Source organism: Suncus etruscus, chromosome 12 (assembly GCF_024139225.1).
Source record: "Suncus etruscus isolate mSunEtr1 chromosome 12, mSunEtr1.pri.cur, whole genome shotgun sequence".
Classification (NCBI taxonomy): domain Eukaryota; kingdom Metazoa; phylum Chordata; class Mammalia; order Eulipotyphla; family Soricidae; genus Suncus; species Suncus etruscus.
The window spans coordinates 6,324,304-6,351,054 of NC_064859.1; the positions used below are offsets into that span (position 1 = coordinate 6,324,304).

At 37.3% G+C, this 26,751-nt stretch overlaps 1 protein-coding gene across 2 annotated transcripts in view; it reads left to right on the forward strand.

Annotated features, from left to right (window-relative positions):
* Positions 1-10,755, forward strand: part of MED23 (mediator complex subunit 23) — a 63,517-nt gene extending 52,762 nt beyond the window's left edge. For both annotated transcript variants that reach the window (XM_049785251.1, XM_049785252.1), the window contains 7 exons: positions 1,396-1,632; positions 2,731-2,896; positions 4,195-4,267; positions 5,614-5,828; positions 7,142-7,262; positions 8,196-8,327; positions 10,556-10,755. In XM_049785251.1, the coding sequence (XP_049641208.1) occupies positions 1,396-1,632; positions 2,731-2,896; positions 4,195-4,267; positions 5,614-5,828; positions 7,142-7,262; positions 8,196-8,327; positions 10,556-10,723 (1,112 nt within the window). In that variant the 3' untranslated portion in view covers positions 10,724-10,755. The remainder of the gene's footprint in view (positions 1-1,395; positions 1,633-2,730; positions 2,897-4,194; positions 4,268-5,613; positions 5,829-7,141; positions 7,263-8,195; positions 8,328-10,555) is intronic.
* The last annotated feature ends 15,996 nt before the right edge of the window (positions 10,756-26,751 follow it).

The following is a 26,751-nucleotide window of genomic DNA, read 5'->3' on the forward strand; positions in this document are numbered from 1 at the left end:
TTTGCCTATGTTTTATTAATCTTGTTTATTTTTTCCAAGAACCATCTTTTGCTTTCATTGATCTTTCAGATTGTTTTTTGGATTTCCACTTCATTGAATTCTGCTCTTCGCTTTGTTATTTCCTCCTACCTAACATTTTATAAGCTGTGTCAATAAGATATTTATGTAGGCCCCTTCTTCCTTCCTGAAGTATGCTTGCAAAGCTACAAATTTTTTTCTTAGTACTGTTTTTGCTGTGTCCCACAAATTCTGATAATTTTTGTCTCCATTGGCATTTGTTTCCAGGAATATTTTGATTTCTTCTTTGATTTTATCGCTGACATTTTATCTCTGTTATTCAGTAGTGAGCTGTTTAATTTTCAGGTGTTGAAGTTTTTATTTTGTGTTCCTTTGTAGTTCACTTCTAATTTCAGTACATTGTGATCTGAGAAGGTTGTCTTTACAATTTGTATTATCTTTATTTTATGGAGATAAGTTTTTTGGGCTAGCATGTGGTCCATCCTGGAAAATACCATGTGCATTGGAGAAGACTGTGTATCCAGTTTACTGGGGATGGAGTGCCCTATAGATATCTACTAGGCCACTTTCTTTCATTTCTCTTTTCAAGATAGTATATTCTTGTTGGGTTTAAGTCTCATTGACCTATCAAGGGGTGATAAGGCAGTTTATGATGTTGCTATTGATGTCTTCTTTCAGGTTTGTCAACAATTGTATTAAATATTTTGCTGTTCCCTCATTGTGTGCGTATATGTTTAGGAGTGTAATTTCTTCCTGTTGTACATATCTTGATTATTACTAAATGTCTATCTTTGTCCCATATAACTTTTCTGAGTCTAAACTTTGTGTCATCTGATATTACTATGGCCACTCCAGCTTTTTTAATGGAGTTGTTTGCTTGGATTGTTTTCCTCCAACCTGTTTTTTGACCATTTTGTCTGTTTTAATAATTTACTAATGTAAACTGAACTTTAGTGTTATTCCTTGCACTTAATATCACTTTGCGGGGGAGGAGTGATGAAGACATTTAGCTGCACTCAAGGATTACTTCTGGTAATATTTGAGGTAATATTTGAGATCAAACTGTGGTTGACCACATGCAAAGCAAATACCTCACCTGCATGCTCTTCTTCAGTACTGATACTTTTGCAGCACTGATACAGATATCTTTCCAGAAATGAAATTTGCTAGTTCGGTGTACAATAAATACCTTTAATACAAACTGTACGTGTTATAAGTTGACTTCTGCCTTATCCTAAAAAAATCATTGTATGCTGTTTCTTAAATGTGAAATACTTTCAAAATCATCTATGCTTTTTAACTGTAATCTTGAAACCAGAGGTTACTTTTTTCAGCTATAACTAACCGTAAACACCTTCGCTTTCTTTTTCTTGGTAGATCGTCCAGTGACTTATTTATACAATACTCTGCACTATTATGAATTGCACCTCAGAGAACGTAATTTTCTCAAACGTAAACTTGTCCATGCAATCATTGGCTCACTCAAAGATAACCGACCACAAGGCTGGTGTCTAAGTGACACTTACTTGAAGAATGCTATGAATGCACGAGAAGATAATCCTTGGATCCCAGAGGATTCCTACTATTGCAGATTGATTGGCAGACTAGTAGATAATATCCTTTTTTTATTTTGGTGATATCAGGCACCAAAAATAACTCTGTATTGATCTATAAGAATGTATTTTCTCCCTCTGAAAGATAATATTTTTCAGAAATCATTTTTACTTTTCTTTGTAAAGATTTTGAAATCTTAAATATAATTCAAACTAGATAGACTGAAATTTATTTAAGGGGCCGGAGCGGTGGCGCAGGGGTATGGTGTTTGCCTTGTACACAGCTGTCCTACTACAGACTGCAGTTCGATCTTGGGTGTCCCATATGGTCCCCCAAGCCAGGGGTGATTTCTAAGCACATAGCCAGGAGTAACCCCTGAGCGTCACAGGATGTGGCCAAAAACCAAAAAAAATGATATATATACATATATTTATAAAGACTTGGCTTGAGGCCCTAAGTTCTATTTCTTAACACTGCAAAAAAATAAATAAAACAAACTTGATCAAGACCTATTTTAGAGGAAAAAATTTATCTTTTTATATAAGTGCATACTACATATTGCATACCATAAATCACCTAACTACTGTAAAAACATAGTATTTATTAATTTAAATATGCATAGTTTAACATTGCAAAACTATTCTGTTGATATATTTAGTTCTTCATTTTGACTGTATGTTTTATCAAAATAGTATATTTAATATGTCTGTATACTATATTCAGTTTTATATTTATAGACTAGTTTTCCTAAATAAACGTGGCATATTTTCTTGTAACAAAATATTACTTATTATAAGATAATTTTTATTAGTAATTTTATTTTATAAGAAATTAAGTGGCTGGATGATGAAACCTAGAGATTTGTAATAGCATCTATTGCCCTCACACTGTAGGTATGAGTCAGTCTTGTTCGAACAGTCAGAGAGGCTCGTTTGTTATTGACCACGATCCTAATCGATTCATTTTAGTCACATCTAATTTATTTGTGTGGGTTTGTATTATTTTAATCTCTCTGATCACTTTGGTAGTTCTTAATCAATTAGGTTGATTAACAGCTAAGATGCTAGCATGTGAAACTTCTTTAATTGTAAGGCACTATACAGTTGTGAGCTATTAATCTCAAAATAATTAAATTGTTATTCCTTTAACCATTTGTACCTATTGCTGGTAAATCTCCTAGTCCATTCCCAAACTGTGACTGGAGATTCAATGAGTTTCCCAACCCAGCTGCCCATGCGTTGCATGTTACTTGTGTGGAGCTTATGGCCTTATCTGTTTCAGGCAATGATGTTGGAAATGCTCTTCTAAATGTTGTCCTGAAAAGGTATGTCACCTATATCATGCATTGTGATAATTTGGAGGGAAAGGGTTCCCAGGCAGTGTTGGGATATTTGAGGGCTACTTCCACAAGTACTCAGCCAGTCAGGCTGGATGGTTCAGCGTCAGGGCCTGGTGGTGCTCAGGCCTGATTAGGACTGATTCCTGAGCACAGAGCCAGGTGAAAGCCCCAAGTATTGTGAAGTATAGCCTAAACTCACCACTGTTCAGGCCCAGTGGCGCTGAGAGCCATCAAAGCCATACTTTGGTGTTGTTTTGGAGCCTGTTAGTCTTGAAGATTGAATTCGGGGCTATGCACCTTCAAGACACTCCCTTTGGACCCTGAGCTAATGCCACAGCCCAAGATTTACTTTTTAATATTTTAGTACTTTAATATATAAAGAAAATAGCACTTAAAAATTATTTGTTTTTTGGGCCACATCCAAAAGGGCTTATTCTTGAGTCTGCGCTCGGGGATCACTGCTGGGTAGGCTCAGGGGACTCTGGTGTTCCAGGGATTGAACCATGGTTGACTATCAAAGCAAGCATCTTATCTGCTGTACTCTTACTCTGACCCTGAAAATGATTTTTTTTTTTTTATAGTTGTTATATAGACCTGTTTTACGCAGGATTAGTGGATGGACATTTAATCGTAACAATCTTTTGATTCCAGGTGTAGTTTTCAATATCAGTGTAATAGAATGAGTCTCGAATAGGGTCAGAAAACTTGAATTGGGGGCTGGAGCAGTGGTGCAAGCAGTAGTGTGTCTGCCTTGCACACATTAACCTAGGACTGACTGTGGTTCAATCCCCCAGCGTCCTATATGGTCCCCTGAGCCAGGAGCAATTTATGAGCTCATAACCAGGAGTTCCCCCCTGAGTGTTACTGGGTGTGGCCCAAACCCCTTCAAAGAAAATTGAATTGGTTCCCACTTTGAATTATTTGTTTGCTTGACATTTAATTTAGGAATATTAGCATGTCACTAGTACAATCTGTCAGAATTTTTTGTCAGCACAAAGTAGGGGATAATGATTGAGGAAGTGTAAGGAAATGGAAATAAAATTTCAACTAAGGAGCTATTTAAGGAAACCACTACCTCCAACTATCCCCAAAAGATAAAGCGAGAGCTATAGAAAGATAGATACAGATATTTCATTTTAACCTGGTAAAAACCTATTGTATTTTTATTGGAGTAGATGTTATCAATATTAAATGACATGTTGATAAAAAATAAGATTCCCTTAACAGCAGTAAAAATAATTCTGTAACTTAACATTTTTATTCTTTTCTACCCCCACTTGCAGTCAGCCTTTAGTGCCAAGAGAGAACATTACCGCATGGATGAATGCAATTGGGCTCATAATTACTGCTCTACCAGTGAGTTGATGATGGTTATTTATGCTTAATAAGGGAATGCATCAGTTTCTCTGATAGCCCAAAATAGGGTGTAGATAGATCCTACTACCAGGACATTTTGCAGTGTTTAATACATTTTGTTAATTTAATAGGTTTTATGTTAATTTAATATGCTTTGCATTAATATGTTTTATGTTAATTGTTTCAAAAATCTACCATGACTAATGATTGCCTTCTGCATCACATTTAAATGAATTTTGTTGGCTTGTAGGCCTTCATATCCCTTGATCTGACCTTACTTATTGAACCTTTTACCTCAGAATCTGCCCTATTTCTCATTGCTTAGCATGTATCTAGAGCCTTTTTGTTCATGTGCTTTGGCAAGGAAAAAGGTCTGTCAGCAGAGTTGAAGCCACACTTTTCAAAATCAGGGCTTCCTCCTGAGTCTGTGCTTAGGGATCAGTCCTGACACTGCGACCAAGTGTAGTGCCAGAGCCAGTGCATGAGAAGCATGTACATTGTCCACTATACTGTCTCTCCACCACATCGAGGCTTTTAGAGACAGAATCTTTTGAATAGATTAGGGACTATGACTCTGCCAGAATCTTCCATCAGAATCTTGACAGTCTGCTCATTATTGGCCAACTTAGGCCCTACCCTTCCCTGACATCTTGGTTCGTGACATCTTTATTTTGTGTCTTCACGTGCGTCTAGTTACGACATACTTTGTAATAATTTTGAATGTTGTTGATAGTTTGTCTGACTTTGATTGTGTCCTCTGAATTTGATTCACCTCTATGAATCATTTCTTTACCTACTTGGTGAGTATAATATATATTATACATATTGTCTATATTGTTTTTCCTTTCTTGTTTTTTGGCCATCACACTCAGCTTAGACCTGGCTCTTACTCGGAGATCACTTGGCTTAGAGGACCACATGTGATGTCAGGGATCAAACCCAAATTAGCTGTTTGCAAGACAGACTTATTACTTGCTATCCTCTCTCTCCAGTCTGAAATATATTTCTGATTTATATAGGTGTTTATATACAGTGTTATCTGTATAATGAACGTTAATGAAGTTAATATGTTGCCCAGCAAAATGTTAGGTACTAAATAAACTGGGTTGTGTAGAGTTCTTTAGTTTTGAAGTTTATTCCCGGGTTACTACTGAAAATTTGACTCAATAAACTTATTCAGCTGTGTTTGAAAAAAAAATAATTCTCATTCTGTAAAACATAAATTGGACAAGTCAAAAATTTAAAGAATGAAGAAATGCTATTATTTTGGACTCTATAGAAAACTGGTATTGGGTGGAATACTGGATGACCTACATTTCTTAGACTTTCCTCTGTTTTTTTTTAAGGAGCCATATTGGATTGTCCTTCATGATCGAATTGTGAGTGTTATCAGCAGCCCCAGCCTGACTACTGAGACAGAGTGGGTTGGTTATCCTTTCCGCCTCTTTGATTTCACTGCTTGTCATCAATCCTACTCTGAAATGAGCTGTAGCTATACATTAGCTCTAGCTCATGCTGTTTGGCATCATTCTAGCATTGGGCAACTTTCACTCATTCCCAAGTAAGTATTGTGATTTTGAAAGAACGTTTACTTTTTAAAACATTCTAGTTTCATTTATATTGAGCTATATGTCTCATTTCATAGAATGTCTTGTAAAGTAAGAATTTTAATTGAGAAGGAATTCAGACACCTTTACTTTTTTATTTTATTTTTTTGCTTTTGTGCAGCACACCCAGGTGCTCAGGGTTTATTCATGGTTTGAGTCCAGTCATTACCCTTGACAGTTCTTGCAGCACCTTTGGGATACTGGAGATCCAACTCAGATCAGCCTCACTCATTTAGCCTTTTCTGCTAAATTATCACTCCAACTCCTCAGAGGCTTTTTTCCTTTAAGGAATTGTTTGAAAAACAGTCATTTGTGCAAATAATAATCTAAAGTCTAGTTTTCCTTTTTACAGTTTCATATCCATTATTTTTTCAGAAAATATTTCTAAAATTGCCTTTTGAATAAAATAACTGATATTTTCTTTTTTTTGTTTGTTTTATTTTGTTTTGTTTGAGGGCCTCACTCAGCAGTACCCAGGACTGACTTCTGGCTTTGTACTCAGAGGTCATTCTTGGCAGGTGTTGTGGGGTCCATATAGGGTACAGGGGATTGAACCCAGGTCAGGTGAATGCAAGGTAATTATTATTGCCTCTGTATTATTGTTCCAACCCAATACTATTTTCTTCTTATTTTCTATGATGACAAAGTTGGTATTAACTGGGTTCAGATTTCTGGAGAATTACATTAGTTTAATAATCTTCTATATCTCACCTTCTATTATTCAAAAAGAATGACTCCTAAATCTAAAGCAATTTGTTTCCATAATGAAATGAAGATAAGATCCAGTGAGAGATATACAATTAATTAGAAATTTATCAAAATTGGAGCTGGAACGATAGCACAGCAGTAGGCCATTTGCTTTGCACACAGACAACCTAGGACAGACCCGGGTTCAATCCATGGCATCCCCTATAGTACCCTGAGCCTGCCAGGAGTGATTTCTGAGTGCAGAGCTGGGAGTAATCCCTGAGCGCCACCGGGTGTGGCCCCAAAACCAAAACAAAGGAAAGAAAATTTATCAAAATTAGCAAGACTGATACACTGGTGAAGGAGGGTGTTCTTTTTATGACTGAAACCCAACTACAAACATAAAGTTTGTAATCATGGTGCTTAAATAAGTTTTTTAAAAAAAGAAATTTATCAAAATTAAAAGGACCTCGCAGATTATAATTTTTACAAGTACTTTATTAGACTGTGATGACAAAGTTTTGACAATTCAGCTGATTTGAAGTCACAAGAGATTTTTATTTTTATTTTCAAATTTTAGATTTCTTACTGAAGCACTTCTTCCTATAGTAAAAACTGAATTTCAGTTGCTTTATGTGTACCATCTTGTGGGACCCTTTTTGCAAAGATTTCAACAAGAGAGAACTCGATGCATGATAGAGGTAAAATATAATCTGATTTTTTTGGATAATACTACTTTTTAAAAGCTCTATGTTTCTTTCCCAGTGATTTTCAAGCCCTGTCTTAACCATTAGCAGCAAAAGTCAGTTAAGTCAGATCTAAGAAATATTTTAGAAGATTCAGTTTGCTCATAATTAAGTTTGCCTATAAGGAGTTTAATGTGGAATATGTTGAATTAGATAGAGTTTTATGGAAAAGTACCTCTGTCAAGACTGAGATAAAATTTAGGATAGTATATTTTTAAAAAGGTACTATAGGTGGCAGTGAAATAGTACAGCAGGGAGGGCATTTGGCTTGCCCATGGCAACCCCAAGTTCTATCCCTGGCATCCCAAATGATCCCTCGAGCCTGTCAGGTTAACTTCTGAGCACAGAGCCAGGTATAACCCCTCAATGCCACTGGATGTCACCACAAAAAAAAAAAAAAAAAACCTTATGCAGAGAAATTAAAAGTCTGAACTTGCAAATGCAACTAAGAAGATATAACCAAAAGAATCCTGAAACTGAGAGATACTTTCTGCAAAAGGGATTGTACACCTCTAATTTTTTTTTATTTTTAAATTACCTTATTAAAAACTGGTTACAAGGTTGTTCATATACATTTAGGTTGTTTTGTTTCGTTTTTGTGGTTACAAAGTTGTTTATGATCGAGTTTCAGTCATACAGTGTTAATCTCTTACTTTGAAGAAAGACTACTCCTAATTGGCTTTATTTAGTAATATGAGGGTTCCACTCTAAGTACAGGTTAAACCTTCTCTCCCAGGCTCCTGGAGTTTTGTCTGATCACCAGTGTGGTCCTTTGACAGTCATGTTATTCCTCTGTGCTATTCTTGTAACAAAGTCCAACTGTTTGATGCTGAATTATAATTGAAACTTCTGTGATAATATATTTCTTTCATATTATCTGTTAAATAGATTGGTGTAGCATTCTACGACATGCTGCTGAATGTAGACCAGTGTAGCACCCACTTAAACTACATGGATTCAATCTGTGACTTCCTGTATCATATGAAATATATGTTTACTGGTGACAGTGTAAAAGAACAAGTAAGTTAACATAATTTTTAAATGATGTTTACTTTGCATATGTTGATAGACATGCTTTGGTAAGAAATGCTAACTTTATTGTTTTGAGAAATGTCAACTTTATTGAATCAAGTCTATATGAGAATACTATTTTTCTTTTCTTTTTTTTTTTTTTTTTTTTTTGAGAATACTGTTTTTCAAATGTATTATTAAAAGCATGTTTTAGTTCCTCATAGTTTTTCCCTTGATAGGACATCTGAAAAAGGAATGGGGAATCAATTTAGTAATTAACATCATTAGAACAGTATAGTGATGTTACTGAAAAGGAGGTATTGTGAGTAGAGAACATACTTTTGCTCACTAATTATAGATTAGAAGGGCAAGTTGGACAAGTTGCAACATAGATGACTGAAAGTAAAAAAGAATAACTGGGTTATTCTATTTGAAGGAACTGCATATACTTAATTTGAACATTTTATGTTCATGTCTGTAGTTGTTGAAGTATTGTCTGTTGCAATGGGTATTAAGAGTTTTTGTGTCATTTTGTCCTTTAAATGACATCAACTTTGATGACATTAATGCATCAAAAGCCACTTCCCAATATCCCCAAAAGTTGGAAGACTCTCCTGAGGCATAATTATGCTTGCTGTCTATAAGAAACAAAAGTTTCAGCTGTGGTAGAAGGAAGGTGGGAGGGCAGATAGGTAGAATGATATGGTCTTTATCTGTACTTTAATGTTATTTCTTTTTATATTTTTTTGGTGGGTTTTTTTATTTGTTTGTTTTTTTTTTTTTATTTTTTTTTTTTTTTTTATTTTTGTTTGTTTTGGGGCCACACGGACAGTGCTCAAAGATAACCCTGGCTCTATACTCAGAAATCACCTCTGATAGGATTGGGAGTCTCTCCGGATTTGTCCTGAAGTTGGCCACATGAAAACACCCCACTGCTGTGCTAGCACTCTGGCCTCTATTTCTATAAGTTAAAGGAAATGAAATGATTAATATACTAGGTCTTTTGCATAGAGCTAGGGACACAGGGTACATTGGACTTTCTTCTTAATAGGATTTTCAAAGAGTTGAGTGTGGAAAAATATTTTCTTCAGCATGTATATCATATTTTTCTAAGAAATTAACACTAAAAGAAAAAATTATTAATGAACAGATAGATTTCTTTTTCAGGAGAAATGAAACTTTATTATTAATAAGTCCCAACCACCATGTGTCTATCTTACATGGCTTCTACACTAACCTTTTAAGCAGCCTCCCAAGTTGCCTTGCATTTGATCCTGACTCTGCTCTCTCCATACTGCCTACTTCTTGTCAACAGATAGATTTTTGCTGGTCAAGTAAAAAAGCATTTAAGTAAAATCGAGTAAGCTATGAAATTGCCTAACATTTTTCTTTAACACATTGACTCCTGTGCTACAGTATGTTTTAATTAAACCACATTCAAGTGGTCCAATCCATTGTCAGCATGTTTTTTTAAGTATCTTAAATAGAAGTAGAGTTACTATATTTTTGAACCATAAATATGAATCAAAACAAAAAAGTTACTTTTGTAAGGAAATATTATAAATATTCTGAGGTCTGCAAAATATAATTATATAGTGTGTGGGTATGTGTGTGTGTGTGTGTGTGAGAGAGAGAGAGAGAGAAAGAGAGAGAGAGAAAAAACAGTTTTTTTTTTCCTCATGAAGCAAAATAATGGTATATGCTTTTGTTAAAACATAAAACCATGTAAAAATCATTTAGCAGCTGTGGAGGCCAGAGCATTAGCATTTACAAGGTCATTTACCTTGCACGCAGCTGACCTGGTTCAGTCCCCAGCATCCCATGTGGTCCCCAGAGCCTGCCAGGAGTAATTTCAAAGTGCAGGGCCAGAAATAACTCCTGAGCATCACCAGGTGTGGCCCCAAAACAAAAAAATCTCGACTGTCTTATTGTACATCCTAGTCTGTTGTCATGGCATGTGTGTAAATTACTTTTTAAAAAGTGAAAGGTGGTATTCTCTGGTTAAAATGTTTTTTTTTGTTTTTGTTTTGTTTTGTTTTGTTTTGGTTTGGTTTTTGGGCCACACCCGTTTGACGCTCCTGGCTTTGTGCTCAGAAATCGCCCCTGGCTTGGGGGGACCATATGGGACGCTGGGGGATCGAATCGCGATCCTTCCTTGGCTAGCGCTTGCAAGGCAGACACCTTACCTCCAGCGCCACCTACCCGGCCCCTAAAATGTTTTTTAATCCATTTTTTAGGTTGAGAAGATTATCTGTAATTTGAAACCAGCTTTAAAACTTCGCCTTCGATTCATCACACACATCAGTAAGATGGAACCAGCATCAGTGCCTCCACAATCCATAAATAATGGGTCTCCAGCACCTCAATCTAATCAGGTTCCAGTGTCCTTACCAGTAACTCAGTGAAGTCGGGGTGTACAGCAGTGAAAATGGAAACATGTCCTTTTGGAAAGTACACTCAACTTGTTAAATCTGAACATAATCATGTAGAAGTGTTCAGATTGGCTAATTTTGATTCAAATGATGAATCTTCTAGTACCTTATACTCCTCTCTCCCTGTTTTGTATTGGTCTCTGTGAGATAAGTAATTTACGTGGTTTTTTTTTAATCTATAACAATTTGTTAAAACTACCGAGGGATATAAAATCTTTGTTTAGATGACTATACTGGACAGTATTCACAGTCTTTTCTAGCCTTTGATGTTTTGCTTTTTGGGTTTTTTTATTGACATTTTCAATCTCCAGAAAAATTGTTTTAAAGGCTCTGTACATGTAAAATAATTTCTATGAATCCTTTCTCTCTTTTGGCATGTCTTTGGTCTAAGGTATTTTTGTTAAGTGGACCACTCTAGAATGCATTGTGGGAGCAAGTGCAGTTGATGTATATTTTTTAAATAGCTTACACTTTGATCATTGATTACTAAGAAAACGGGATAATATTTCTTATCAAGGTAGAATGAGAAGTGTTTTGCCTTTGCTGGCTCATAAACTTCTATGAAATAATTTGGGAAGCCATGTAAGAAGAAAAGCCAGAAATATATAAACTGTATAAATTGTGTTTGTGATTCTCTAATTTGTTTTTAAATAAGAATTGATTGCTTTTTCAGGTTGATATTCTCACCTGAGAGACAATGTGATTCTTAAAATACTTGTCATCTTGAATTTTTTAAATATATGTAATTAAATACAGTATACATTTTGGCTCTTAAGGATTTTATTGGAATTTTGAAGGACTAGCTGTTTATTTGGGAAGGAATGACATTAAAATTGTAAAAACCAGAATAATAATTGGTAAAATCTGTTGAATAAACTTATTCATTACTCAGTTTGAATGAATATTGTATGCCAGTCAGTCTGCTGTGAGATTTATTATAAAGAACTGGGATACCGGCCGGAGAGATAGCATGGAGGTAAGGCCTTTCATGCAGAAGGACAGTGGTTCAAATTCCAGCATCCCATATGGTCCCCCAAGCCTGCTGGGGGCGATTTCTGAGCGTAGAGTCAGGAATAACCCCTGAATGCTGCTGGGTGTGACCCAAAATCCAAACCCCCCCCCCAAAAAAAATCTTTTGGGGCCAGCACAGTGGCCCTAGAGGTAAGGTGTCTGCCTTGCCAGCGCTAGCCTAGGATGTAGCCTAGGATGGACTGAGGTTCGATCCCCCCCTCCCCCCTCCCCCCCCTCTCCCCCGCATCCCATATGGTTCCCCCAAGCCAGGAGCAACTTCTGAGTGCATAGCCAGGAGTAACCCCTGAGTGTCACTGGGTGTGGCCCAAAAACCAGGAAGGAAAAAAAAAAAAAAGAACTGGGATACCTCCATGGATTATATACTAGAACTGTTGTTTGACATTGATCTGGGAATTAAGAATTATTAAAGGCCAGAGCTATAGCACAGCCTTAAGTCATGACAGCTGACCCAGGATGGACCCAGGTTTGATCCCTGGCATCCCGTATTGACCCCCAAGCCTGCCAGGAGTGATATGTGAGCACAGAGCCAGGAATAATCCCGAGCACCACTGGGTGTGGCCAAAAAAACAAAAAAAGTATTGAAATAGTTTTTAAGATAGTGAAATTTAGCCAACTATACCTACTTTAAATATCTATTTCAAAAATTTTATTTACATTCATAGTTTTATAATCAGTAAATCTTTATTTGCCACATTTTTTTTATTTTGCCAGCAAAGTCCAGTATAAAGTTATATCATCATATACTTAAAATGCTTCAGAAAAGTTATGCTAGAAAATGATTTCAAGTATTTTATTTTTTCTTAACATAATCTCAATGCAGTCTGACTGCCACGAAGAGTGTGAAGCTATTAAATCCTAGGAGTGGACTAGTTATGGCACTTGTATTATTATGTAAGTAAAATAAAGTCAAATCTGTTATCACTTTTTCCAATCATAGACAAAGTACTTGTAGGAATGCTTTAATATAATATTCCTAGAGAGGAAATTCCATTTTTCCTAATAAAAAATTGATTTTCCCCCAAGGAGGTGTTTCATTTCTTTTTCTAAGAAAAACAGTTAACTCATCAGAAACAGTTGAGAGAACACAAACTCTATTTTTTCATGTGCAGCCTCCTGGGGCCTTCCTTGATGGGGGAGGGGGTGGATGGCTTGCCCGCCCAACCGCCCCATCGGTTGCCTTGCGGAGGGCCGCAGAGTGCTGGTGCTGCGGGTGGGTTGGTCTTGTGTGAGACCCGCTGCTTAGCAACCTGGACCGTGGGGACTGAGGGAACAGGACTTGATGCAGTGTTAGAAATGTCCTATGTGCGAGTCGCAGTGAGAGCACAGCGGGGGAGTTCCTGGCACCTGGCGACCCAGGACGAACGTGGGTTTGATTCCGGCATCCCCTATTGTGCCCTCATCCTGCCAGCAGTGATTTCCGAGTGCAGAGCCAGGATCTGATCACCTCTGGATGTGGCCCAAACGCCAAAAAAAAAAAATGTTTTGTATGCCATAGGTACCATGTCTGTTGAAAAATGGGTTTGTGAGACTAACATTTTCATTTTATTGACTTTCATTATTTAAATATGTATGGTTACTAAAGTAAGGATTTTTAGAGCCCTTCATCTTAATTGTCATTGTGTAAAGAGTAATCTTTAAGATACCTCACCAAGTGCATAGCGTCAATAGATTTAAAATTCTGGGTTGTGTGAGATAAGATAATGCAGATGGTGAGGCTCTTTTGCACGCCATTGTTATAGGATAAGAACAAAATCCTTTCATTGAGCCTGCCTTTTTACAGATGCCACTGGTTCATTATTTGTAAGTTGGGAGAAGGGAACACCTTGGCTTCTCTTTCGATTTTAGTTTACTTTTTTAAATAAAAAAAACTTAACTAATTGGTTTCTGGGCCACACCCTGCAGTGCTCTGGGTCACTCCTGGCTCTGCACTCAGAGCCCCTGGCAGGCTGGACCATATGGGATGCCAGAAATTGAACCAGGTCCCTCCTGGGCATGCAAGGCAAATGTCCCACCACAGTGCTATCTCTCTGGCTCTTTAGTTTACTTTTTTTTTAAATAATTGTTTTATTTAAACATTGGATTACAATATTGTTCATAATGCAGTTTCTTTTTTTTCACAGTTACAAATTTGTTCATCATTGAATTCCATTTATATACTGTACAACATCCTAAACCAGTGCATATTTCCCGCCACCAATGTCCCAACTTCCTCTCCTACCCTTCTCCCCTGCCCTCTCGTCTAAAGTCTCTGTGGTACACATTTTCCTTCTCTCTCTCCCCCCTTTTTATTCCTTTTAGACACTGGTTTGCAATAGTGTTACTGAAGGGGTTCTCATCTCCTAGTAAACACCCAACTCTTATCCAGTGATATTTTTCAACTACCATTCTCATAGTGTTCCCTTCTGTACCCTAAATGCTCTCCCCCACTATTTGTGGCAAGCTTTCTACCATGGACTGATTCTCCTGGCCTTTGTCTCTATTGTTTTACTGTCTTATGTTGTCTTATAGTAATACATTATTTACTATCTTATTTTTATATTAAAAAATGAGTGCAAACATTCTACATCTATCCATCTCTCTCCTAACTCATCTCACTCAGCATAATACTCCCCATATCCATCCATATATAAGCAAAAGTCATGAGTTTATTTTTATAACAGTTGCATAATATTCCATTGTGTAGATGTGTTTCTTAATCCACTTATCTGTTCTCGGGTACTTGGGTTGTTTCTAGATTCTGGCTATTCTGAATAGTGCTGAGATGAACATAGGAATGCAGAGGACATTTTTGTTTTGTGTTTTTGTTTCCTAGTGTATATCCCTGGAAATGGTTTTGCTGAATCATATGGAAGCTCAATTTCTAGTTTGTTGAGAAATACCCATATTGTTTTCTAAAATGGCTGAACCAATTGAGTGAGAGTCAATGAGAGTCAGTGAATGTTAGTCCCTTTCTTTCCACATCCACTCCAGCATTGGTTGCTCTTGTTCTTAGTGACATGTGCCAGTCTCTGGTGTGAGATGCGTTGTTTTGATTTATGTCTCCCTGATTATTAATAATGTAGAACATTTTTTCAAATGCATTTGGTCATCTATATTTCATCTTTGATGAAGTGTCTTTTCTTTTTCTCCCTATTTTTGGATCAGGTGAGTTGTATTTGTCTAGTTAAGCTCAGCTAGTGCCTTATATATCTTAAAGATATTAACCATTTATCAGTTGGGTATTGGCTGAAAAGTTTCTCCCATTCTGTAAGTGGCCTTTGTATCTTACTGTTTCCTTCAAGGTGTAGAAGCTTTTTAGTTGAATCTACTCCCATTTGTTTATCTTTGCTTCCTCTTGTTTGGCCAGTGGTGTTTCATCCTTGAAGATGCCTTTAGTTTCAGTGTCATGTAGTGTTCTACCTACGCTTTTCTTTTTTGTTTTGTTTTTTTTTTCTACGCTTTTCTTTATTTAACTTATGGTTTCAGGCAGGTCTGATAGCAAGATCTTTAATCTTTTGTTGTTGTTGTTTCATTTTGGGGGGCCACACCTGGCAGTGTTCAGGGGATTATTTCTTATCTCTAGCTCAGGAATCACTCTTGGCAGGCTTGGAGGACCACATTGAACTCAGGTCAGCTGCATGCAAGGCAAACATTCTCCCCACTTTGCTATCATTTCAGCCCATCTGCCTGCATGCTTTTAACTCATTTTGTTGGTCATTTTCCATTTCTTAAGCTGTGTCATTAAGTTATTTATGTGGGCACTTTCTTCCTGCTGAGTGTTTAAAAAGGTTACAAATTTTCCTCTTAATACAGCTTTTACTGTTTCCCACAAATTCTGATAATTCATGTCTTCATTCTCATTTCTTTCCAAAGAATAATGATTTTTCTATCTGATCCAGATTGTTCACTAGTGAGTTGTAATTTAATTTCCAGGTATTAAAGTTATTTCTCTGCTTCTGTTTGTAATTTACTCTTGTTTTCAGTGCCTCATGGTCTGAGAAGATAGTCCATACTATTTCTATTCTTAATTGTATGGAGGTATGTTTTGTGACCTAGCATGTGGTCTGACTTGGAGTGTAACCTATGTGCATTGATAAGGAAGTGTATTCAGCTTTGGGGGGATGAAAATTTCTATACTTATCTACTACACTTCTCTCTTTCATTTCTTCCTTCCAAGCCAGTATAACCTTGTTGAATTTTAGCCCAATTGAACTATCTAGGGTGACAGAGTAGTATTTAAGTCTTCAACTACTACTATGTTGCTTCAATATCTTTTTTCAAATCTATTAGCAGTTGTTTTAAGTATTTTAAATATTTTGCTGACCCCTCATTGGATGCATATATGTCAAGGAGTGTGATGTCTTCTAAATGTATATATGCCTTGATTATTAAGAAATAATTGTCTATGTTGCTCCCTGCATTTTTGATCCTGCTCCTTTCAGTATTCTATCTCTGTCTATGCTTTTCATCAGTGTGACTTGGATGTGCCACAAGGTGCTTTAATTTTTTGTTTTGTTTTGTTTTTATGTTTTTGGGTCATACTAGCAGCACTCAGAGGTTACTCCTGGCTCTAAGCTCAGAAATCACTCCTGGCAGGCTCGGGGGATCATATGGGATTCAGGATTCAAGCCTGAATTCTGCATGCAAGGCAAACACCTTACCACCATGCTATCTCTCCAGCCTCACAAGGTGCCTTTTTTTTTGCTTTTTTTATTTTTAATTTTTTTTAACAAGGTGCTTTTATTTGAGTCTCTTAACTGGAACTCTTTGGGTGTTCAGGCTGAGGGTGCATGCACTCTTCAGTTCAGAAGTATTCAGCAATGATATGTTTAACTGTTGATTCTTCATATAGTTCTTTTTCTCCTGGTTCTCTGGGACCCCAGTGATTCTTACGTTATTTCTGTCGAGTTTATCCCACAGTTCTATTGTCATCTGTTCGTTTATTTTGAGGACTTTTTTCATCATGTGTTCATTTATTTTAAGACAATTTCTGTCTATGCTGTTGTCTGGAGATGTTTTTTAGCTCATCTTTGACTTTACTAAATCTGTTCATACAACTGTTACACTGCTAATGAGGCCTTCCGTGGATTTTACATTTCGCCTACCAAGCTTTTTAGTTCTGTCATTTCTATTTGAAGTTTTTTCATTTCTTTTTCATATCCTTTAGAGTTTTATTTGGGCTGTCCATTCTGTAGTTTCTTCAAGTTCCTTGAACAGCTTAAAAATTTTCTCTCTAAAGTCTTTCAGAGAGGCTTTATAGGTGTCTGATAGTAGTTTGGTCTTCAGGACTAACATCTTCATTCACTAAGCATGGTGGAGTTCTTCTTTACTCTTCATCATGGCCTTTGCAGTGTGGAGGTATTTTTGTATTGCAGTGGGGCTAGTTGACTAGAAGAATGTGTAGCTGCTGAGTGAAGCAGAGTGGTGCTTTGCTCTTCTTGGGGCGCAGTGACTTCAGATGAAAATGGCTTTGTAAGTCCAATAGGACCTTGCTTCTGGTCTGTATGTCTCCCTCCATTTCTTTTTTTTTTTTAATATTTTTAATCATATTTAAACACCATGATTACAAACATTATTGTAGTTGGGTTTCAGTCATAAAAAGAACACCCCCCTTCACCAGTGCAACATTTCCACCTACCGCCAATGTCCTCTTTTGATTTTCTTTTTTTATAGAATCTTTATTTAAACACCATGATTACAAGCATGATTGTAGTTGGGTTTCAGTTATAAGCAGAACACCCCGCTTCACCAATGCAACATTCCTAACAGGACTTGTATAGAAAAATTTGCTAGGAACTGACATTATGACTTTCTCCATATTTCCCTTTGAAGCAAATTTCTACCCACTGTTCCCTCTAGAGGAAGCTGGAAATTAAGTAAAAATTACGGAAATAAACAGAGTCAGAAAATTAGAGGGCACTTAGTCAATTTGGAGCTTTCTTGGTAATAATCATTAATGAGACAAGATTCCCAGCCACATTTTTTGAATGTTTTCTTTATTCTTTTTTAAAAGCAGTTTATTGATTGATTGATTGGTTGGTTGATTGATTGATTGATTGATTGATTGGTCTTTGGGCCAAACCTGGTGATGCTCAGGGATTACTCCTGGCTCTGTGTTCAGAAATTGCTCCTGCAAGCTCTGTGGACCATATGGGATGCTTGGAATCTAACCCAGTCTGTCCAGGGTCCACCGCATGCAAGTCAAATGCCCCACCACTGTGCTATCTCTTTAGCCCCCCTTTTTTTTTTAATTATCTTACAGAGCATCATGGGATTAATCAGATACTCCCATTCAATATACGCTTTATTATTCATTGGTTGGAAACATCTTTGAATGTAGTACCTTGGATTGGTGGTTAGACTGCTTGATCTCCACCCCAGGGTATGGTTTGAGTCTCCTAGTAAATATCCCAGGTCTCAGGAAACCACTCTCTTGTGTTTCTCGGTTCCCCCACCGAGCTGCCTGCTTCTTAGGAGTGGAAGGCTCCTAAATTGTAACTCCTGAACCTATTTCTCCCTCGTTAGTGTGCATGGATTATTTCCTGCCTTAACATTTGTTTCCAGACCTGCATCTCTTAAAAGCTGTTTGGAAGTGTTCCTGTTTTTTCAATTTCATGAAAGACTCTGCTAGGATAGGTATTAGTTCCCTTGAAAGATTTTTAAGAATTCATTAGTAAATCCATCTGGGCCTGGGCTTTTCTTTTGGGACAGACATTTGATTACCGTTTTAATTTTCTCAATAGTGATGGGGGTGTTTAGATATGCTACATCCTCTTTACTCAACCATGGAAGATTATAAGAGTTCAAGAATTTGTCCATTTCTTCCAGGTTCTCATGTTTAGTAGCATAGAGTTTCTCAAAGTAGTTTCTGATTATCCTTTGGATTTCTGCAATATCTTTAGTGATCTCCCCTTTTCATATATAATACGGATTATCTAGTTTCTCTCTTTCTTTTTGAGTTTTGCCAATGTTCTATCAATCTTGTTTATTTTTTTTAAAAAACCACTTCTATTTTGATGATCTTTTGGATTGTTTTTTGGGTTTTCACTTCATTGATTTCTGCTCTCAGCTTTGTTATTTCCTTCTGTCTCCCTATTTTTAGTTCCTTTTGTTGATCATTTTCTGATTTTATAAGCTTCGTCATTAAGTTGTTCAGGTATGCCCCTTCTTCCTTCCTGATGTGTGCTTGCAAAGCTATAAATTTTCCTCTTGGGACCGTTTTTGCTGTGTCCAATTGATTCTGATAGTTTGTCTTCATTGTCATTTGTTTCAGGAAAGTTTTGATTTCCTCTTTGATTTCATCTCAGACCCACTGGTTGTTCAATAGTAGGCTGTTTAATTTCTAGTTTCTTCTGTGTCCCTTTGTAGTTCACATTTAATTTCAGAGCATTTTGCTCAGCAAAGTTAGCCTGCAAATTTCTATCCTCTTTTATGAAGACAACATCACCTTGATACCAAAATCAGACAGAGATGCTGCCAAATAAGAAAATTACAATATCCCTGATGAATACAGATGCAAAGTCCCTCAACAAAATCCTGGCAAATAGGATCCAATGCCTCATCAAGAAAATCATTCACTACGATCAAGTAGGTGTTATCCCAGGAAAGCAAGGATAGTTTAACATCCGTACATCTATCAACATAATACACAGCATCAACAACAAGAAAAATAAAAATCACATAATCATATCAATAGAAGGCAGAGAAAGCATTTGATAACATCCAACACCCGTTCTTTTTTTTTTTAATTTTTTATTTTTAAGAACAATGATGCAAAGAAAGAGGACAAAGGTAAAGTTACAGTGGAAGGATAATCACCCATAAACAGATTTCTCAGAAGAAATCCCCATGCTGACGCCTAAATTTTGAACTTACAGTCAAAGAATATTAAGAAAAATAAAACAGATGTACAATTACTTTGTCCACAAGTCCCCAGATTATTGTACATTATAACATTACTTGGCAGTACACAAAGCAATCTAAAGCCAACACCCATTTTTGATAAAAAAACTCTCAGCAAGATGGGAATGAAAGGAACCTTTATCAATATAGTTAAGGCCATCTACCACAAGCCAATGGTAAATATTATCCTCAATGGAGAAAAACTAAAAGCCTTCCCTCTAAATTCTGGTACAAGACAAGGCTGTCTGCTCTCACCACTCCTATTCAACATAGTACTAGAAGTACTTGCTATAGCAATTAGGCAAGAAAAAGATATCAAGGGAATCAAGATAGGAAAGGAAGAAGTCAAGCTCTCATATTTGCAGATGACATGATACTCTACTTAGAAAACCCTAAAGAATCTACCAAAAAGCTTCTAGAAACAATAGATTCATATAGCAATGTGGCAGGCTACAAAATTAACACACAAAAATCAATGGCCTTTTTATATACCAATAATGATAGGGAAGAAATGGACATCAAGAAAACAACCCCATTCATATTAGTGCCACATAAACTCAAATATCTTGGAGTGAACTTGACCAAAGACATGAAGGACCTATACAAAGAAAACTATAAAGCCCTGCTCCAAGAAATAAGAGAGGACACACAGAAATGGAAACACATACCCTGCTCATGGATTGGCAGGACTAACATTATTAAAATGGCAATACTCCCCAGAGCATTATACAGATTTAATGAGATCCCTCTAAAGATATCCATGACATTCTTCAAAGAAGTGGATCAAACATTTTTTGAAATTTATTTGGAACAATAAACACCCTCGAATAGCTAAAGCAATCCTTGGGAAATGGAATGTGGGAGGCCTTACTTTCCCCAACTTTAAACTGTATAACAAAGCAACAGTTATCAAAACAGCATGGTATTGGAATAAAGACAGACCCTCATATCAGTGGAATAATCTTGAGTACTCAGAGAATATTCCCCAGACATGCAGTCACCTAATTTTTTATAAAGGAGCAGACCTGCATCTCCAGTGTCCTTGCTTTGGAGCTGGAGGCTTGGTTTAACAGAGTATGTTTGATTGACTTGGCAACACGCCAGTAGTACTCAGAGGGGCTACACACTCAGGGATTATTTCTAGTGCTCAAGAGACTTGAGTCAGAGTCAGAAGAATAAGTCAGAAGACTTGGGAGACTGAGTTAGAGCCCAGGCTCCAGCATGCACAGTTTTGCTCTAGCCCTTTGAACTGGCCCTTCAACTTGAGAGTTTTCAAAAAGACGGTGATTAGGGTGCTTTGCTTTGCTAGAGAGATGGTACAGTGAGTAGGATGCTTTGCATGCATGCAATCAACCTGAATTGATCCCAGGCATCCCACATGGTTCCCTGATCACTGCCAGATAATGATTGAGGTCTGAGCCAGTAATAATTCCTGAGCATCAACCCAAACACAATCATGTATGTAATCAAGGTGTTTAAATAAAATATAAAAAAAAAAATAATTCCTGAGCATCACCAGATGTGCCCCCCTCATTTTTTTCCTTTGAAACTTTTTTATTGTGGTCAAAGTGAATTACAGTTCTCTCACAGTAATATTTGAGGCACATAGTGACAATTAGTACTGTTTTGCAAATAATTTCTCTTGGCCTCTGGAAACAAATATTTCCTGGAGTCTTGGTGCCATCTCGACAGCAAACCGAGTATTTGCAAATACTTAGTACTAAAACTGATGGAGAAATAGGTATTTTCAGACTATAGAATACATAATGACAATTAGTGAGGGGCATTCCCACCACTAGTGTTGTCCTCCCTCACTCCTGTTCCCAGCATGCATCCCACATCTCCCTCCTTTACCCCTGTAATGCTAGTGCAACTGCCCCCCCCCCTTGTACAGCTTGTTGTAGATTGGGTATCAATTCTGTTGTTGATTTTAGATTTGGTATTCATGTCTGATCAGTTTTTATTTCCACCAAATGAATATTCAACTGTCTGGCCTTGGTATCATCTGGGGGAAGAAGGGAAAAAAAGAAAAAAAAAGGCAAACAAAAAAAGAGAAAAACTAGGAGGTGTTCGTCTAGAACTAGGTGTTATAAATATTCATTTAGAAGAATGAAGGGAAAAAAGAAAAACGTAGTAAAACAAGAAAAACTAGAAACAAAAAACAATAAGGGAGTATCAACAAGATTACAAAAAGAATAAACACAGAATAACCCAAAAACCAAAACCATCAGCTACGGAAAAAGAAAAAAAGAAAAGAAAATAATAAAAAAGAGGGAAAAAAAAAACAACCCAGCAACTTCTTAAAAAAGGGGGGGGGTTGTATTTCTTTTTGTTTGTTATTGTTTTTGTTGATTTTGTTTGTTTGTTTCTGCATAGGCATGGTAAATATAGGGAAATTACAGAGGGAATTTTCTTGGCCTAAGAGGTACAGGGTTTCTCCGCCCTTGAAACATACTGCCATGGGAACAACTACCAGCTCCATGCTCACTCACTTGCACACCACAAGGTCTTTCTATGGTGCCAGCAAATTTTCCACTCAGATGTGTTTGATTATACCCCACCTCTGTAGCTGGAGATCTTGTTATTTGTGTAGGTAATAAGGTGAAGTCTAGGAGAGAGTTTTCCATTATGGTTCTAGTAGTTCTGTTCCATCTCTGTTGTTGTAATCAGTCTTCTGTAATTAGTGGTCTTGGTTTTTTTCATAAACCTAAAACAGAGCCTAGGGTATAGTCTTCGAGCATAGTTCCAGAAGTTCTGCTCAGTTGCAGTTATCAAAGTTAGACCACTGGAATTAGAGATCTTAGTTTTTGTACAAATCCTAGGCCGAGGCCTAGGCTAGGAATTTCCTCATTTGTCCCTTGATAAGTTCTGTCTAGTGGATATTTGTCAAAGTTGGTCTTCTGTAGATAGCAATTTTGGTGTTTGCTTAGGGCAAAGGATGATATGTCTCCTGGTTGTATCATACCGTTAGGTGCTGAGATGGGGCAACCCTCTCTTAGCTCAAGTTTCTGCTGTTTCCTCATATCAGGATGTCATGTTAAAACTGGTGCAAATTTGTGCCAGGATGGCATTCTGAGTTTCCCCGGGAGGAGTTTGGTTCCTGGTACTGTTGCTGGGACCTGTGTCCATTTCACATCTGGAATCTGGGGTTCTGGCTGGACTTTCTCTGTCCAGTCACGTGGAGTCTAAGTTGGGTCTACATGACACATGATTATGTTTGAAGGCGACCCTGCATTTTTTAAAAATATGGGTTCTAGAGACTGGATTTCATTACTGTTCCTGCCGGTGATCCTGCCCGCTTCAGAGCTGCCTGAGACTGGATTTCATCAGCGTTCCTGCTGGTGATCCTGACTGCTTCAGAGCTGCCTGAGATTGGATTTCAGCTGCGTTCCTGCTGGCCATCCTGCCTGCTTCAAAGGTGGGTCGGGACATACACACACTGATTCCTTCTGGTTTCTGCCAGGACTCAGAAGGGTGCAGAAGCCATCTTGGGTCATGCTGTTTTCAGCTGCCTGAGACTGGATTTCATCAGCGTTCCTGCCGGTGAACCTGCCTGCTTCAGAGGTGAATGTCAATTTTCTGGGTGACCCTGAAGACCACAGTGAATGTTTGGAGGCTTCAAACTCTTTCACCTTTGTCAGTAAGAGGATGGGAAGCCCCAACCATCTGAGGGGATTACCCATTTCAGACTAGAATTAAAGTTCTAAAGAATTTCTGGGAACTCAGATGCCAGCACCCCTATCTGCCTGTCTTCTCTGCTGTGCTGCATTTTTGGCCTGATTTCATCCTGTGTGTGGCTCATCTGTGGATGGCTCACCTTTCCAGGAGCCTTCCCTGAAGGTGAGTTTACACGCCCAGAAAGGAAGGAGCCAGAGGAGCGTGGCCGCTCCGCTTCACAGCTGTGCATGTCATTTAGCCAATGAATAAAACCACAACACATAGAAAAACCCACAATACAAGTGTAACAATGGGGAAAAATGCAGGCCAGCGCCAGACATAGAGAATGACGATGGCAACTCTGATGACTTGAACATGATCAACCAACTAGTAAGTCTCTCAGATAAGGAGTTTAGAGTCACAACATGGAAGATGTTCAAAGAACTCAAAGAAAGTATAGAAGAGACACTAATAAAAATCAAGAGAATATGAACATAGAAATCAGAAAACTCCAAACTGAAATTTCAGGTCAAATATTAGTCTGAAAAACTCAGTAGATGTATTAAAGAAAAACATGGTTGAGCTTTCCCACGGGTTAACAGCAGCTGAGGATAGATTTAGTACACTGGAAGATGAGATGAATAACAATTCCATACAGCAGAAGAAATTGGAACAAAGTCTTAAAGCAAATAATCAAACAATGGAAAAATTACTCAAAGAATGAAAACAGATGAAAATAGAAGTCTATGATAAGCTCAACAGAAACAACTTAAGAATCATTGGAGTCCCAGAGACCCAGGAAGAAAATCTCCAGGAAGAATGAATGCTCAAGAACATCATTAAAGAGAAACTACCAGAGCCAAAGAATACATGCGATCAAATCCTGCATGTCTGAAGAGTACCAACTAAAAGAGACTCCTGAAAAAACACCCCAAGACACATCCTCATCACAATGATGAATCCCACAGACAGAGACAGAATTCTGAAAGCAGCAAGATCAAAAAGAGAGATTACATTCAAGGGAACATCCTCAAGATTAACTGCAGACCTGTCACTGGGAACACTCAAGGCCAGAAGGCAGTGGTGAGACATAGTGACAAAACTCAATAAAATAAATGCTTCGCCTAGAATACTGCACCCAGCAAAACTAACTTTCAAGTTTGAATGAACAACACATGGTTTCACAGGCAAACAACAGCTCAGAAACTTTACAGATTCAAAACCATTCTTAAAAAAAAAACTGAAAGGCCTACTTTAAGACGAGACTGACCAAAAGACACACCAAACTTCAATATAAAGATGGCACTAACTCCCAGGACAATTCTTTCTCTGAATGTCAATGGACTAAATGCACCAGTTAAGAGACACAAAGTAGCTAAATGGATCAAAAAACTCAATCTAACATTCTGCTGCCTCCAAGAAACACATCTGAATAGTCAGAACAAACATAGACTCAAAAGGCTAGAGGAAAATCATCCAAGCAAACAATACCCATAAAAAAGCTGGAGTGGCTATACTAATATCAGATGATGCAAACTTTATACTTAGGAAAGTTGTAAGGGACAAAGATGGACATTTTGTATTAATTAAGGGATACGTACAGCAGGAAGAAATCACTCCCTAAACATATATGCACCGAATGAAGGGCCAGCAAAATATTTAATAAAATTGTTGAAAAATCTGAAAAATAATATCAATAACAACACAATAAATGTGGGAGATCTCAACAAGGCATTGTCAACACTTGACAGGTCAACCAGACTGAAACCCAACAAGAATATACAAGACCTGAAAAGAGAAATGGAAGAAAGAAGCCTAGTAGATATATACAGGACACTCAACCCCCAGAAGCCTGGATACACATTCTTCTCTAATGTACATGGGACATTCTCCAGGATAGACTACATGCTAGCACATAAAAAATACCTCCATAATATCAAGAGGATAGAAATTTTGCAGGCTACCTTCACTGACCACTAGGCCTTGAATTTATATGTGAACTACAAACATACACAGAAGAAAAACTTTAATACCAGGAAGATAAACAGCCTCATACTGAATAACAAGTGGGTCTGAGATGAAATCAAAAAGAAAATCAAAACCTTCCTGAAAATAAATGACAACGGAGACACAAACTTTCAGAGCCTATGGGACACAGCAAAAGTGGTATTGAGAGGAAAATTTATAGTTTTGCAAGCACACATCAGGAAAGAAGAAGGGGCATACCTGAATAGCTTAATGACGCAGCTCATAATTAGAAAGTACTCAACAAAAGGAACCAAAAATAGGGAGAAAGAAGGAAATAACAAAGCTGAGAACAGAAATCAATGAAGTGAAAACCCAAAAAAACAATCCAAAAGATCAACGAAAGCAGAACTTGGTTCTTTGAAAAAATAAACAAGATTGATAAACCACTGGCAAAAGTAAAAAAGAAAGAGAGAGAGAGAAACTTGATAACGCATATTAGGAATGAAAAAGGAGAGATCACTACTGAAATGATAGAGATTCAAAGGGTAATCACAAACTACTTTGAGAAACTCTACGCCAGTAAAAATGAGAACCTGTAAGAAATGGATAAATTCTTGGACTCTTATAATCTTCCATGGTTGAAGGAAGAGGATGTAGCATATATAAACACCCCCATCACCATTGATGACATTAAAACGGTAATCAAATGTCTGCCCAAAAACAAAAGCCCAGGCCCAGATGGATTCACTAATGAATGCTTTCAAGCTTTCCAAGAAGAACTACTACCAATCCTGGCAAGACTCTTTCATAAAATTGAACAAACGGAAACACTTCCAAATAGCTTTTATGAAGCCAACATCACCTTGATACAAAAACCAGACAGAGATGCTACCAAAAAAGAAAATTACAAACCAATATCGCTGATGAATGCAGATGCAAAGATCCTCAACAAAATCATGACAAACAGAATTCAATGCCTCATTAAGAAGATCATCCACTATGATCAAGTAGGTTTCATCCCAGGAATGCAAGGATGGTTTAACATCCATAAATCTATCAACATAATACACAACATCAACAACAAGAAAAATAAAAACCACATATATCAATAGATGCGGAGAAAGCATTTGATAAGTTCTAACACCCATTCTTAATCAAAACTCTCAGCAAGGTGGGAATGTAAGGAACTTTTCTCAATATAGTTAAGGCCATCTACCACAAGCCAGTGGAAAATATCCTCAATGGAGAAAAACTGAAAGCCTTTTCTCTAAATTCTGGTTCAAGACAAGGCTGTCCTCTCTCATCACTCCTATTCTACATAAAACTGGAAGTCCTTGCTATAGCGATTAGGCAAGAAAAAGATACCAAGGGTATCCAGATAGGAAAGGAAGAAGTCAAGCTCTCACTGTTTGCAGATGACATGATACTCTACTTCTAAAACCCTAAAGACTCTACCAAAAAGC